Source organism: Microcaecilia unicolor, chromosome 11, assembly GCF_901765095.1.
Source record: "Microcaecilia unicolor chromosome 11, aMicUni1.1, whole genome shotgun sequence".
NCBI lineage: Eukaryota > Metazoa > Chordata > Amphibia > Gymnophiona > Siphonopidae > Microcaecilia > Microcaecilia unicolor.
In genome coordinates, this window is record NC_044041.1 from 15,939,347 (window position 1) to 15,954,638 (window position 15,292).

General features: G+C 43.9%; 1 protein-coding gene across 1 annotated transcript in view; it reads left to right on the forward strand.

Moving 5' to 3' along the window:
- The window catches only part of POLE (DNA polymerase epsilon, catalytic subunit), a 141,659-nt gene that overhangs the window by 36,015 nt on the left and 90,352 nt on the right, over positions 1-15,292 (forward strand). Inside the window, exons 8-16 of the mRNA XM_030218300.1 lie at positions 1,025-1,105; positions 2,504-2,611; positions 3,563-3,673; positions 4,691-4,776; positions 5,265-5,384; positions 5,673-5,805; positions 11,440-11,553; positions 13,033-13,245; positions 14,330-14,437. Of these exons, the coding sequence (XP_030074160.1) occupies positions 1,025-1,105; positions 2,504-2,611; positions 3,563-3,673; positions 4,691-4,776; positions 5,265-5,384; positions 5,673-5,805; positions 11,440-11,553; positions 13,033-13,245; positions 14,330-14,437 (1,074 nt within the window). The remainder of the gene's footprint in view (positions 1-1,024; positions 1,106-2,503; positions 2,612-3,562; positions 3,674-4,690; positions 4,777-5,264; positions 5,385-5,672; positions 5,806-11,439; positions 11,554-13,032; positions 13,246-14,329; positions 14,438-15,292) is intronic.

The window sequence follows — 15,292 nt, forward strand, 5'->3', positions numbered from 1 at the left end:
GTGGTATGCCCATCAGCCAGCTCTTATTGGACAGTGTGCAGCTCCAGCTCTCAGTGTTTTTCCATCTCCAGCAGATTGAGAATGGATTTCTGTACAGCTGCTGGGCTGGTTTACTGAGGTTTGCTCCTGCACCAGTTCCTTACGGGTTGGCAGTTGAGCTAGGGGGTTCTTCACAGGGAAATTCTTGAAGACTTGAGGTATACCCAGAGGTTCTTGGTTTATTGTAGAGCATCAAATCCCTTGCACAAGCTCTACTGCAACGCACTGTACGCTGGCTGCAAAGAGTATATAATCAAGAAACTTCAGACAGCCCAGAACACTGCAGCTAGACTCATTCAGTAAAACAAAATATGAAAGCACCAAACCCCTACGAGAAAAGTTACATTGGCTCCCACTCAAAGAACGCATCACGTTCAAAATATGCACTCTAGTTCACAAAAATCATCCACGGTGACGCTCCAGCATACATGACAGATCTGATAGACCTACCACCCAGGAATGCTAAAAAAAATCATCCCGCACATTTCCTTAATCTTCACTTCCCCAATTGCAAAGGTCTGAAATACAAACTAATACATGCGTCAACCTTTTCCTACTTGAGCACACAATTCTGGAACGCTTTACCACGCAACTTAAAAATGATCTATGAACTGACTGACTTCTGCAAACTACTGAAGACCCACCTCTTTGACAGAACATACCGCAATGATTAACACATGTGAAACTCTTCCGCATGGAACCAGAACTGTCCTACTCTATTACTTTCTAAGATATTATCATGTTTTATTATTATCACCTTACCCTTAGATCCTTTTGCTATACTAAATGTATTTTGTCAGACAGATTTCCACAAATCATGATGTACTGTAAGCAACATTGAGCCTGCAAAAAGGTGGGAAAATGTGAGATACAAATGCAATAAATAAATAAATACCATATCTGTATTGTGATGGATTACATACTGCCTCCATCTTGTTAATGTGAACACAGAAACATCTTACAGGACGACTTCTTTGTTTTGCAGGCTCATTGGTATAACATTCGCTATCGAGGAAACGCCTACCCTCCTGAAATCGTTCGAAGGGATGATCTGGTAGAGCGGCCAGTGAGTTTTATTTTTAAACTTCTGAAATTTATATCCACTTGCTAATAACTGATATATATACGTGGAAAATCTATGAATTCATTCATGTACTTCTCAAATACAGCATATATCTTCTATACGTTTTCTGGTCAGGAAATTGGAGCAGATTAGTGTAAACTGGGCAAATTTTTCAAAAGGCTTTTGAAAATTGCCCTAATATATATACGGTGATTTCATTTTTAATTCACCGAGTGTACCTCCAGGCATTTGCTTTGCCTCTACAAGTCTGTAGAGTGCTCAGGTACCTTTTGTACTTGAGTTATGTATGTTGGTGGATTTTCATGGAGTGGTTTCCCTTTGAAAATGAGCTGGTTGGTAAGACCTGCAAGTGGCCCAGAGAGTCAGAAGATAGGCTGGACTTTCAAAGAATTATAACTTATTTTTCTGTGATTAGAACGGATCTCTCTCTCTATCTCTATTTTATTCTCCCAAACCCTTTAATATTTCATAGCAGAGAAGTTGTAGGGTTAGAGATCTTTACTTTGACACATGTGTGACACGTGTGCATCCTGTTTGGCTATTGCTCTTGCAATAGCAAGATTTTGAAACCATACACTCCTTCAGCAGTTGTGACTCTTTTCATCCAGTAACTTGACGTCAGAACCTTCACAATATCCATTTCCTTAGCGTCCCTCCGGACCAGACCGGGATTGGACTGATGGGTTGTGTTCGCCTACCAGCAGGTGGAGACTGAGAAAAACTCTGAAGCTAGAGAGCCAATAGGAGCTCTGGCCATGTGACCTTAGCCTCAGTATTTTCTCAGTCTCCCAGCAGGTAGGAAGCGAGCCCTTTTTAGTCTCTCTCTTTCTCTTTAAGATATTACATATATTTATACTGTTTCTTCTGTGCCGGAAATCTCATTTAGAGGCTTGATAGATTTTCCTTTCTTTTCTTTCTTTGACAGCCTCTGGGGTGTTAAACTCGGGTGTCCCGAGTCCACCCCCCTTCCTCCCCATCTCCCTTGTTTAGTTGGGAAGGGCCGACCCTTTCTCTGGAAAGGTGTTCCGTCTTTGGGAGAGGCAGCCACCTTTAATAGGCGGCCAATTCTACTTTAAACGAATTAAAAGAAGAAGGCTTTGCTTCCCCAGACTTATAACGAGCAGGCAGCTCTTCTGCTTTATTATGTTTGAGGAGTCTAAGAAAATAAATTGCCTACAAAAGAAAAGACAGTATCTGGGGCTTTAATCGGTGATTTTTTTGTCATTAAATTATTTTTGTTGCTGGCTCAGCTCCTGCACAATATCCATTTTTGTTTTAGGGCCACGATGCTTACCTGAACTTTGCATATATTGAGCTGCTGTCATCTAAATCAGATGGTGAGATTCGCTCATTTGTAATCGGAAACTTGTCCCTTTTCAGGATCCGGTTGTTTTGGCTTTTGACATCGAAACTACTAAACTGCCCCTGAAGTTTCCAGATGCAGAGTCAGACCAGATCATGATGATCTCGTATATGATCGATGGACAGGTACTGTGTATTTAGGCCCTAATTAACTGCACCCCCTTCATCACTCTGGTGCTGACTGTGACCAGGTGACCAGCCCATTATCCAGCTTTGAGTTTTACAAGGTACAGGTGGTGATTCAACAGCAAAGTGATGAGAAGAAAACTAGGGCTATTTATAGCCTGCTGGTACCAACCAGTACGTAACTCCCAGACACCAACCAGTTCCATACTGGAAGGTGCTTTTCAGTAAAGCCAGAGACGTTAGATGTTTGGGCAAGGGTCTTGCTAGTTTTTATTGCTGTTCAGGTTATTAGAAAATTTGGTGGTAAGATATGGAGGAGCTAGATGTTGGGCTATGTATGAGATCTTCTATGCTTACCTGTCTGTGATGTATGTTTGTTTATTTAATAGGATTTATTTACTGCCTTTTTGAAGGAATTCACTCAAGGCGGTGTACAGTAAGAATAGATCAAACATGAGCAATAGGAAACTACAGCAGTAAAAATATTCAAATAACAATACAAAGTATGGTATAGTATACTAATAATGTCAACACGATACATAATAGAACATTTTAATTGATAGTGAAGGGTAAAGCAAAGATGGAACATATAGATAGGTAAGAGAGTAAGAAGAATTAGAATATAAGGTGACTAAAGAAAGTTGCACATGAGGTCAGAGAGATGGTTAAATATTACCCCAGCTAGGGTAGGAGTAAGATTTCTTTCTCACTATTTTTCTAACTTGCTTAAGGAGTAATATAATGCAGATATTAAAGCTCCTTAAACTACCAACTGGGGAATATCCTTAACACTAGAGGCTAAAATAACTAGGCAGATTGGATGGGCTACTTATTGTGCTGCTTCTAGTCAGGATGTGCTCTGTAGGAGGAACGATAAGAGCAGTGTGAGGAATCCTTTGCCTTCTGGTTGCGTTGATTCTCGTTTTTAAATACCTGCTGCTGGATTTCCAGGGATACCTGATCACAAACAGAGAGATTGTCTCTGAGGATATTGAAGATTTTGAATTCACTCCCAAGCCTGAATATGAGGGGCCCTTCTGCATTTTCAACGAGCCAGATGAGGTGAGTAAATGCTGTTCTCGAGGTACTAGGTTTGTGGTCTGCACCTGTCTTTGGAACCAGGGGCGTAGCTATGGGGGGGCCACAGGGGCCTAGGCCCCTGCAAATTTCATCTGGGCCCCTGGTTTGGCTGGCGGGGATCCCCAACCCCCACCAGTTGAAGCCGCCTTCAGCGCCGGTCTCCGTCGCAGCTGCGTTCGCTGACGCTCAGCGTCAGTGTGCACAGGAGGAGCAAGAAGAAAGAAGAGCAGGGGGCAGGCAGTGAACGCGGCTGCGCCAGAGACCGGTGCTGAAGAAGGCTTCAGCTGGCAGGGGTTGGGGACCCCTGCCAGCAAAGGTATTTGTTTGTGGGGCAGTGGGGGCGGGGGCGAGGAGGCGAGATGTGGGGGGGGGGGGGGGGCGGCACTCAAAATGTGCCCCTAACCTCGGGCCCCCTCCCACCGTGAGGTCTGGCTATGCCCCTGGCACGTACTTGTCTTTCAAGGTTGTATCACATATGTGGTAGTTTTGTTGCTATAAGTACGTAAGTATTGCCACACCAAAGGTCCATTAGTCCCAGCGTCCTGTGGCCAATCCAGGTCACAAATACTTGGCAAGATCCCGAAAAAGTTCAGTATATTTTATGCTGCTTATCCCAGAAATAAGCAGTGGATTTTCCCCAAGTCAATTTAATAATGGTCTGTGGACTTTTCCTTTAGGAAGCTGTCCAGACCTTTTTTAAACCCCACTAAGCTAACCGCCTTTACCACGTTCTCTGGCAACGAATTCCAGAGTTTAATTACACGTTGAGTGAGGAAAACTTTTCTCCGATTCGTATTAAATTTGCTACTTCGTAGCTTCATCGCATGCCCCCTACTCCTAGTATTTTTGGAAAGAGTAAACAAACGATTCACATCCATACTTATTCTAATATCACAGAACGTGTCTCCTAATTATTGGAGGTCTGTGGAATGTGAACAAGTTGGATGCAGCCTCTTTGAAGTTTGCATTCTTTTTTTTTTTTTTTTTTTTTTAATCTAGGCACATTTGATCCAAAGATGGTTTGAACATGTCCAGGAAACTAAGCCTAACATCATTGTGACGTACAACGGGGACTTCTTCGACTGGTAAGGACCCTTGTTTAAACTTGGTCTGACTGTGGCATCTTTCAAGGTAGGGAGCTGCAGAGAGATAAGGGAAGAGTTCTTACAATCTGACTCAACAACCCATACAACAGGGCAAATAGAGCATTGCTGGCACTGTGGAAACGTTGAATACAGCTGAGAAATCTGTGCACTTGGCACAATATGGAATCGGCATTGAACCTGAACCTTCGACATGAGAGCAGCTGCACTTATAGAGAACTGTTCGTACCAATATTTATATTCGTAGTGAAAAGCTTTATTCTTTCCTTGTTCTCTTGTGTTTTAAAGAATTAGAACGGTGATTATTGGTAAAGCACAGAAACTACTGAATCCTTCCATGAAAGCTGCAGGCCTCTGTGATCTCTGTGGCTGGTCCTGGTTGCATGCAACCAGTTACGGACGGCAGCTTGTGTCTAGGTTGATAGATTTGAGTCATATACATTCACATTGCAGATTATTTTGGTTTCCAGGCCTTTTGTAGAAACACGAGCCTCTGTTCATGGAATGAGCATGTACCAAGAGATTGGATTCCAAAAGGATAGTCAGGGGGAGTATAAATCTCCCTCCTGTATCCACATGGACTGTCTCAGGTATGGTTAAAAAAAAACAAAAACGCTTCTGTCTTGTGCATTCATATGTACTGTTTGTATATTATGAATCTTTCTTCTATGCATGTATCTGTACTGTCTCAGGAGCAGGCACTGGATATGTGACACTTTGTCTTTAGTCATGTCTGTGATGTAAAGTTTGCTTTGGGTATAGTATGAGTAGATGTGCAGAAGAGGGAGGGGGCAGGATTTAAGGGGGTGAATGAGAGGAATGAATGGGGAGAATATGGAGAGATCCTAACTGGATGGGATTATGGCTTTTATTTTCAGGTGGGTAAAGAGAGACAGTTACCTTCCGGTGGGAAGCCACAACCTTAAGGCAGCAGCTAAAGCCAAGCTGGGTTATGACCCGGTAGAGCTGGATCCTGAAGAGATGTGTCGAATGGCTACAGAGGAGCCTCAGGTATGGATGTTGGCAAAATTGGTGATGGTACACTGTAAGAAGGAGTTCAAGAGATCTGTTAGATAAAAAGGATAAACTTCAAAGTTTTCTCGTTAGCACACAGATTTCATGCATGTGCAGTACTAGAACTTCCATTCCTCGTTATCCCTCCAGACCAGTCCAGATGCATGGGTTTATACTCTTCCTGCCAGCAGGTGGCGACTGAGAACTGGCTTGTGACATCACACTATAAGTATCCTGTGCAACCCTTTGCTGCTCTTCAGAGACTTCAGTAGGTGGTAGGTGAGAGATTCTGGGTGGGACAGAGTGAGGTAAAGATGGTTAGGCCTTAAAATTAAAAGAAAAAAAAAAAAGTTGTTTTTTTTTTTCTAAGCCTCGGCTGTAGGACCAGCATTCTGCTCCAGTAGCCTGGGAATGCTACACTTGGATGTCCTGAGTCCTTTCCCCTGCCGCACCCCCTCAGTTAAGAGGCTGCTTGTGCCTCGGACCCTCTGTCCAGCTCTGGGAGAGAGCCCTTGAGAACCTGCCCAAGGGATTGCAGTGGCAGGCAAACTTTTTTTTTTTTTTTTAAATTGAAACACATCACCAAGCAAAGAGTGTTACAAGGACCTGTATCCAATATAACACATTTAATAAGAAGAAGCAGAACCGATACATGTGAAAATAATAAAACAGATCTAGCACTCCTAAAAATGGGCTAAGTAGCTTTACAATGTAACTGTAAAAAAATACAACTTCACTCTTTTGAAGGCAAGCTTTAAAAAGGAAAAAGCACTAAGTACATTTGTAAACAAGAAAGGGAGCCCTTTGTATAAGTACCAGGTCGTACTTGGGGAGCGCTCCGAGTTAGAGGGGCAGAATAGTTAGTGTCTGGATGGTGCGGGCTGTGTTCTCCAGTAGGCTTCATATGTGAGGCAACCAGCAGAAGCAGGCCACTTAGGATCAGGGCAGTGTCTGTAGAATGCAGCTGGTGTCACAATCAGCGTGGTATCCAGCATTCAGACGGTATTGCAGGGGTCAGGATGGACCCACCAGCTTGGCTTCCATGAGGGCACTGCCAGTCGCATTCCAAACAGTGTGGAGGATTGGCAGAGGATAGCCTGGGAGAAGAGATGTACTCTGTAGTGTCAGGGGATCCAATTTTGGTTGGAACTACCATCATTTTGTTCTCTACAACAACAGCTACCGTTGCAGTACAGGAAGGCCCTCACCCAGGGCCAAGAGTTGATGTTTGGGGACTCTGGGAGAGTGCTGTGCAGAGGCAGTGCAAAAGGGTTCTCTCCAGAGTTTGTCCTATTAATGCATTTCATATTTTGCATAATGGAGAGGACTAGGGGATGCCCTCTAAAGTGGTGCAGGGACCAGCAAGGAGGCCAGGGTCTACTGTAAAGGAAGAGTTCACCTTTTTGACCTCTGAGGGGGTCCTTGGATCCAACTGGGGATAAGTCTGGGAACCAGAAGTAACTTCAGGAAAACGTCTTTGTGGAGGATGTGGTTCCTTCAGGGGAGGATATGTCAGTGGTGCATTTCTTTCACCAGGTGAATTGTTCTCTGTGATTTTCCTGGGTTTTTTTTTTTGGTTTTCAAGATTTTCAGAGGAGTACCCAGAGGACAGCTCAAATGTGCAGGACCCCTGCTGCAGGGGATCCTGTGGACTTCCCTATGCATAAGGTGGTCAAGTAGATGATTGCTGTGGAATGGGATAAACCCTATGTTTGGGGTAAGTGGGCACTCTGTCCTATTCTGCAGGAAGTAAAGAAGGTCTTGCACCTTCAAAAGACGGATGCATTTAGTCTGCAATCGTCAAGAAGATGATTCCCATAGAAAATAGATCAGTCTTGAAGGATCCATAAGATTGCAGGCTTGTTGCAGGGGGCAGTACGTGGAGGCTATGTGACCTGAGCAAGTCTCCCTTTGGTGCAACAGTTGCTGGAGGGGTCCAGAGTGGACTCTGTGGGGAAAGTGTCCCAAGCTGATTGGTGGGTCTGAACCTCAACCAATGGTATAGCCTTATTTGTGGCTGTGTGATGGTATCTTTGGCTTAGAAACTAGGCCTTGGACATTACTTTAAAGGCTTGGCTTTGTAAGCTTGGGGGACACAAAGGTGTCCATACTTCCTGAGGATCATCCTAGAGTAGCAGGTCAAGAGATGCATGCTTGGGGCTGTTTCAGAGCATCAAGGAGATATAGCCCCAGATGCAGGGGTTTCGTTTACCAGTTAGGAGCTAGTTCTATCAGAGTAGTCGCAGAGGTGGCTGTGTGACAGGTGTGGCAGGAACCCCTTGGATGGGCACAGTGAGATTCTGCGGGATCCATGCTTCAGCTCCTCCAATGGGAGGGAGACTTCAACACTTTTACCAAAGATGGGTCTAGATAATCTCAGGTCAAAAGATTGTTAAAATGGTATGTGACAGATTTATTTATTTATAGCATTTATATCCCACATTTTCCCACCCACAGGCAGGCTCAATGTGGCTTACAGTAATCTACAGAAATCATACATCAATTCTACAACAAACAGTCAATGATATTGAAGTGAAAGAGACTAGAGAGTAATAGCAGAGGTGCGGAAATGCGGAAAGAGAAATTGAATTCAATAAGAAGAGATGCGGGGCGGGTCTTGAGCGTAAGCTTTTCCAAATAAGAAGGTCTTAAGATATTTTTTGAAGGTCGGATGATCGGGGTAATTTTCACAAATATAGGTAGACCATTCCACAGTTGTGTGCTAATAAAGGAAAAGGAGGAGGCGTAGGTGGTTTTATACTTAGGGCCACTATAGATTGGGTAATGCAGATTTAAGTACAAACGAGCTGATCTCTGAGAGTTTCGAGGCGGTAAGCTGACAAGGGTGTCCATATATGCAGGGGCTTCACCATAGAAAATTTTATGCACCAGAACGCAAATTTTAAATGTTATTCGGTCCTTGATAGGGAGCCAGTGCTGTTCCTCTCGCAGATATGCCCTAGAATGCCCACTCTCTTCTTGATATGTTTTTGGAGTCTCCTTGTCCGTGTCTGGCCAGAGTAGTGGCGGTCAGGCTGACGATGGATAGGGTTGATGCAGTTGAAAACAGTTGTACCTGCCCCCTCAATAAGAGAAGCGCAGACAGACACAGATGGAGGAAGCGTTTTCATTTTGTCTTTCGGGATTGCTATTGAGAGGGCTAGTTTTTGTGGAAAAGGATATTCCTCTTGTATCATAGCCTCATTTTATTTATTTATTTTGTGTGTACACCAGGAAGACTTCCACATCCTTAATGTATGTAAGGGTCTGGAAGATATTTGAGGCTTGTCTGGAAGGAATGTCAGTTGTTGCCATTGTGGGCCTTTGTTCTTACAGGATGGACTGGATCGATTCTCACTGCAGCTCCTTGTGACTCTGGGCAAGTCACTTAATCTTCCATTGCCCCAGGTACAAAATAAGTACCTGTATGTAATGTGAGAAACTGCTTTGATTGTAACCACAGAAAGGTGGTAGTATATCAAATCCTTTCCTTTCCTTTATAAGGGACTGGCTATGGCATCCCTGAGGGTGTAGTTAATGGTGGTGGCTGGTTACAAGGACTTGGTTCAGGGATGCTCATCCTATTGTGTATTTTGCTATGGGAGTGAAATTGCTCAGACTGCCAAGGCCTATGGTGGTGCCTCCGTGGAATATGAACCTGATCTTATCGGCTTTGGTGCCGGTACTGTTTGAGCCCATTCTGGACACTTCTTGTGGTGATATTTTTGACCTGTTCTTTGGTAGATAGAAGATTTTGGTTCTCTCTCTTCCTGTTGAGGTTGTTCCAAGTTAACCATTCAAATAATTATACCTTGGTCATTTAAGGGGAGGTTTTCATGTTACTGTTTTAAATAAATACTGGGTGGCAGAGGGCTGTACAGGATGTTTATTTTTGGTGTGATGTTTCAAGTCAGTAGTTTTCAATCTCTGCCTGCTTGCAGGAGAGCATAAACCCATGCATCTGGCCTGCTAGGGAGCAACTCAAGGAAAGAAAGTTAGCAGGTAAGATCTAATTTCCTCCATTTGGTACAACCAAACATTTCCAAACTGTCTATTCACCTTGAAAATTTAAAGAAAAGGTAATAAGATTTCTTTTTCATGTGGTCAAGTGACTCTGAGGAAAGAATAACTGGTCCTGTATTTTGACTAGTAATTCTAAGAGCAGGTTACAAAGCTTCATATATTGAACGTGATGAGCTCTGGGGTACGGACGGTGTGTTTACACCTATTCTCTGTTCTAACAGATCTTCTGTTACAGGTAAGCCATTCCTAAACTTCTAGTTTAATGGAGAGAAGGGATGAGGTGCTTGATACGAGCAATAGTATGAATTCACAGCAACCTGCATTTGATTTGTTTAGGGCGAGTTCTTTATACTTCAGTTTAGGATTGCATGTGGAGTTTGTTACTTTTTATCACCTGAATTAGTTGGTAGTGGAACCAATTCGGCAATTGTGAAGTTAACTGTTCATTCACAAAATGCTGGAGATGTGTTTCGGGAGATTTTTTTTTTTTTAATAGCACTAACAACTAAATAAAGGCCATGAGCTTGATCGCTTGATCCCTTCACATCTCAAAAAGGGGTCTCGCTTGTCTACGTCTTTGGTCCAAAAAAAGAGAACGCAATCTGCAGAGACTCTGGTGTCCTACTACAAAGATGGCAACTAGAATTCTGCTAGCCAGAATTTATGTATTGAACTTATTAATATTAGAGCTGCTTAGCCCTTTGTTATCAGGTGATGTTGATTAAGCCTGATAGATATATTTTTAAAAAGTATCCTTTTGGTATTGGAGAAATAGATTCCATGAACTCATGCTTTGGGAGGCACGAGCAGTCCAAAAAAAGGAAAACTTTTTGTCTCCATCTGGAACAAGTATTTGCAATCTATTTCCCATAAAGCAAGAAGCGCTGTTTTAAATAAGTTTCATATGCTTTAGAAGGAATTATACCAAGAGGGGGAAGGAAGGCAATAGGGAAGAGTCAACAGGTGAAAGACGCGGAGGGAGACTTAATGAGGGGATGTCTGTGTATTATCCAATCATATCAAAGTGGACAGAGGTTTGGCGTGGGATTGAAACAGTAGACACCATGAAGAAAGGAAAGGAGCGAGGTAGTCCAAGAAAGGGAGGGAGGGGGGAGGGATAAGGAATCTAAACAAGGTACCTTGACAAATATAGCACAACAAGTGAAATTCGCGACGACAACTGTTAAAGTGAATAATAAAGAATAATAAAATGAACAAAGGATGTCAATTTCTTTTGGGTACAGCGATAGTAGTGTGTGAGGCTAGGGGGGGGGGGGGGGGGAAATTACAAAACATAAGTTGGTGACACAAGTTACAGACATGCTTGATCAAAATGTTATATCAATGGCTTTATCAATGGTTGTAAATTAAGGATTTGTTACAGATCTTGTTCCATCAATAAAAACAGTTGAAACGTATATATTTTTAAAAAGCCATCAAAATGCACACTGCAAGATAAACTGTTTTGTTTGTTTCCTTTTAATTCCCTTTCCAGTGGTGTCAGTAGGTGTCGGCCAGTTACTGTTACGTGGAATTGCCAGCCATATACAAAGTGCTTTTTTTTCCTTAGATATGACTGATTTGTTCTTTTCTCCTTTTGATCTTCAGACTTTGGCCACGTACTCAGTCTCTGATGCTGTTGCTACATATTACATGTACATGAAGTATGTTCATCCTTTTATCTTTGCCCTGTGCACCATCATTCCCATGGAGCCCGATGAGGTAACTGATCATATGACTAGCACATCTGGTGTTCAGTCACCCACTCATACATCTAAGGCAGGAGAGTGGACAGGTGTTGTAGGGGGCTTGGATGCTGTGAACCTTTGCTGAAGTTGTATTATTTTTATTTATTTATTTGTTACATTTGCACCCCGTGCTTTCCCACTCATGGCAGGCTCAATGCGGCAATGGAGGGTTAAGTGACTTGCCCAGAGTCGCAAGGCGCTGCCTGTGCCTGAAGTGGGAATCGAACTCAGTTCCCCAGGACCAGAGTCCACCACCCTAACCGCTAGGCCACTCCTCCACAGTTGCTACTATTTGAGATTCTACATGGAATGTTGCTATTGTCCCACTGTGCAGGACGTCAGACTCAAAGAAACAGAAGCCTGCGCAGCCTGCTAGTGGAATAGCAACATTCCATGTAGAGTCTCCAATAGTAGCAACATTCCATGTAGAATCTCCAATAGTATCTATTTTATTTTTGTTACATTTGTACCCCGCGCTTTCCCACTCATGGCAGGCTCAATGCGGCTTACATGGGGCAATGGAGGGTTAAGTGACTTGCCCAGAGTCACAAGGAGCTGCCTGTGCCTGAAGTGGGAGTCGAACTCAGTTCCCCAGGACCAAAGTTCACACCCTAAGCACTAGGCCACTCCTCCTCTACAGTCTGCATGTTCTGTATGTGTGCACCTGAATGCTGCTCAGGTGTGCCCAGCTCTCATTTTGTAGTTGATTGTGCATGCCTCCATTGAAACACACACAGTATCTAAGTGTCTCTTCCCTCCCTCACCCTTCCCTCACAACATGCTGAGTATGGGAGCCCAGATCTAAGTGCTTCATAGTCCTTATACATTTTTGCATGTGTGTATTTAAACCCCTGTGCTTGCTGGCTCCAGAGTGTTGTGGCTTTACGGCTGTGGATCTAGTGCCAGTGAAATCGGACTGGGTGACTCTGCTGCTTTTCCTGCTGGAATCCATGCTTCCTTAGTGTCCCACAGATCAGTCCAGAAATTGCGGGCTATGACCAACAGGCAGACATACTTCACAATTTCTGGACTGATCTGTTGGGAATAAATTTTCTTTCCTTTATCAGGCAAGACATAATTTTTCCTTAGTTTCCTTGTACCTTCTCATTTAATTTGGATTTATTTCAGGCTTTTTACCTTGTAAGATATCAATACATCTGAGAGTTTAATACCTCCGAGGTCTGTGCATCTTTGGTCTCTGTACGTGATGAGCTGCCAGCATGTTTCTATCCTGTGTACTCTGAGGGCTTCCATGAGATTAGGAGTAATGTGTTTGGATGGTTGTGCCAGAAGTATTATGTATTGAATTGTGGGACCTCAGGATGTGCTCCTCTTTTTTTTTTTTTCTTTTTTTTAAAAGGAGGTGGGCCATGTTTTAGAGCACACACATCTTATGCTGTCTGGTACGTATGAGGGAGTCTTGAGTGAATTATGAGGGTTTGTGTCTCCTCAGGTATTACGAAAGGGCTCAGGGACACTGTGTGAAGCATTGCTGATGGTCCAGGCGTATCATGCAAATATCATCTTCCCGAATAAACAAGAGCAGGTTTTTAATAAGTTGACAAGCGATGGGCATGTGTTGGACTCTGAGACTTACGTGGGCGGTCACGTGGAGGCTCTGGAGTCTGGAGTATTCCGCAGTGACATTCCCTGCCGCTTTAAAATGGTATGTTGGTCACATCTTTTTTTTTTTTTTTTTCCTGATTGCATTTGCAATTGTCTATATTTTCTGGACCTGTTGGGATAGTGAAAGTTTTTACTGTGGATATGACTCAGTAAATAAGGATTTCAGGGATAAAATGAGCAGACGTATAATTTTATTATGAACACACATCACAATAAAGCACAGTAACCAGATAAACAGAAGCATTCACAGTTCACAACCAAATAGAAATAAATTTAATACTACACCATATAGATGATCCACAAGACCCAATACGTGTATGACCACCACCCACCACCAGGGGGGGCCAGTTGCCAGCTGCACAGTGTGTCTGTTGGAGTGTTGTAACTGCTGGCAGTATTGCATCTGAGCTCCATTCAGATTCAACCCTCAGTTTGATTATATTTTTGCAAGGACAGCCGGTAACAGTTCAAACTGTCTCTCCCCCCCCCCCCCCACATACTAGATTTGGTTCATAATTATTTTTCGGTATCATGCTGTACCAGGTGGCATGAGTTCATCTTTGATGTGTAGGAATGTTTCTCACATAGCCATCCTGAAAACAAGTTATGTGAACTATGTTTATATTAAGCTGGGGCACTGAAAAGGCCTAGCTAAGCTAGTACTTTTTCACTTTAGGCCAAAGCAGAAGTAGTGGGTAATATTAATCTGGTTAATGGAAAAATTAGTTCTTACCTGATAATGTTCTTTTAATGAATTCTGTTACAGCAAACCATTTGTAATACAACAGTTCAAGCACCATCCTTTTATGTGGGGAAAATAGTTGCAGAAGTTCAAACATGTTACTTTTGCAGACTGCTTATGGATTTACGACGTGAAAAATCCAGCCGTTCTGCACATTTTGGATCTGCGACGCTTATCACCTTTTCCCAGAGATGGTCACATATTAGAATTCTAGATAGCTCAGGATATGCACGGGATTATCAGGGAAGGGAACGTAAAGCTGGTGTTTCGGAGAACTGTGGCAGGAGAAGTTGGGCAGACTTGAATGGGACTTAGTTATTTGTCTGCTATTCATATTCTATTTCTATGAGGTCAGGGATGCCAGTGTGTTTTGTCTCCCTAGAACCCAGCAGCCTTTGACTTCCTTCTGCAGCGAGTGGAGAAGACCATGCGGCATGCCATTGAGGAGGAAGAGAAGCTTTCCTTGGAGCATGTCACCAATTTCCAGGAAGTACGAGATCTCCCATGTTCTTCCCCCCCCCCCCCCCCCAAACCCTGTGTCTCTCTTTCTTCCCCCCACAACCCTGTGTCTCTCTTTCTTCCCCCCCCCCCCACAACCCTCTCTCTCCTTGTCTCTCTCTCCCCTCTCTCTTTCTGTCTCTCTCTCTCCCCTCTCTTTTTCTCTCTCTCCCCTCCCTCTCTTTTTCTCTCTCTCTCTCCCTCCTCTCTTTTCTCTCTCTCTCTCTCTCCCCTCACTCTCTCTCTTATTTCCTCTCTCTCTTCTCTCTTTTTCTCTGCCATCTCTTTCTCTCTCTGCCTGCTCTCTCTCTCCCTCGCCTCTTGTGTCGCTCCCTCTCTCGTCTTCTCCCCTACCCTCTCTTTTTGCGCTCTCCTCTCAGCGTCATCGACTCTCTCTCGCTCTCTCTCTCCACATCGCTCCTCTCTCTCTTCTCTCCTCCCCCTCCCTCTTTTTTCCATCCCTCTTTTTCCTCTCCCTCTCTTTTCTCTGCCTCTTCCTCTCCACTCCTCTCTCTCTCCCCCTCCCTCATCTTGTTTCTCTCTCTCTCTCCCCTCCCTCTCTTTCTCTCCCTCTCTCTCTCCCCTCCCTCTCTTTTTCTCTCCCTCTCTCTCTCCCCCCTCTCTTTCTCCCCTCCCTCTCTTTCTCTCTCTCCCCTCCTTCGCTCTCTACTACTTTCCTGCTCTCTCTGTCCGCCCCTCCCCTCTTTCTCTCTCTTCTCTCTCTCGCTCTCCCCCCTCTCGTCTTCTCCCCCTCCCTCTCATCGCTCGTTCTCTCTCTCTGGCTCCCCGCTCCTCATCTTTCTCTCTCTCCTGTCTCCCCTCCCTCTCTTTCTCTCTCTCCCCTCCC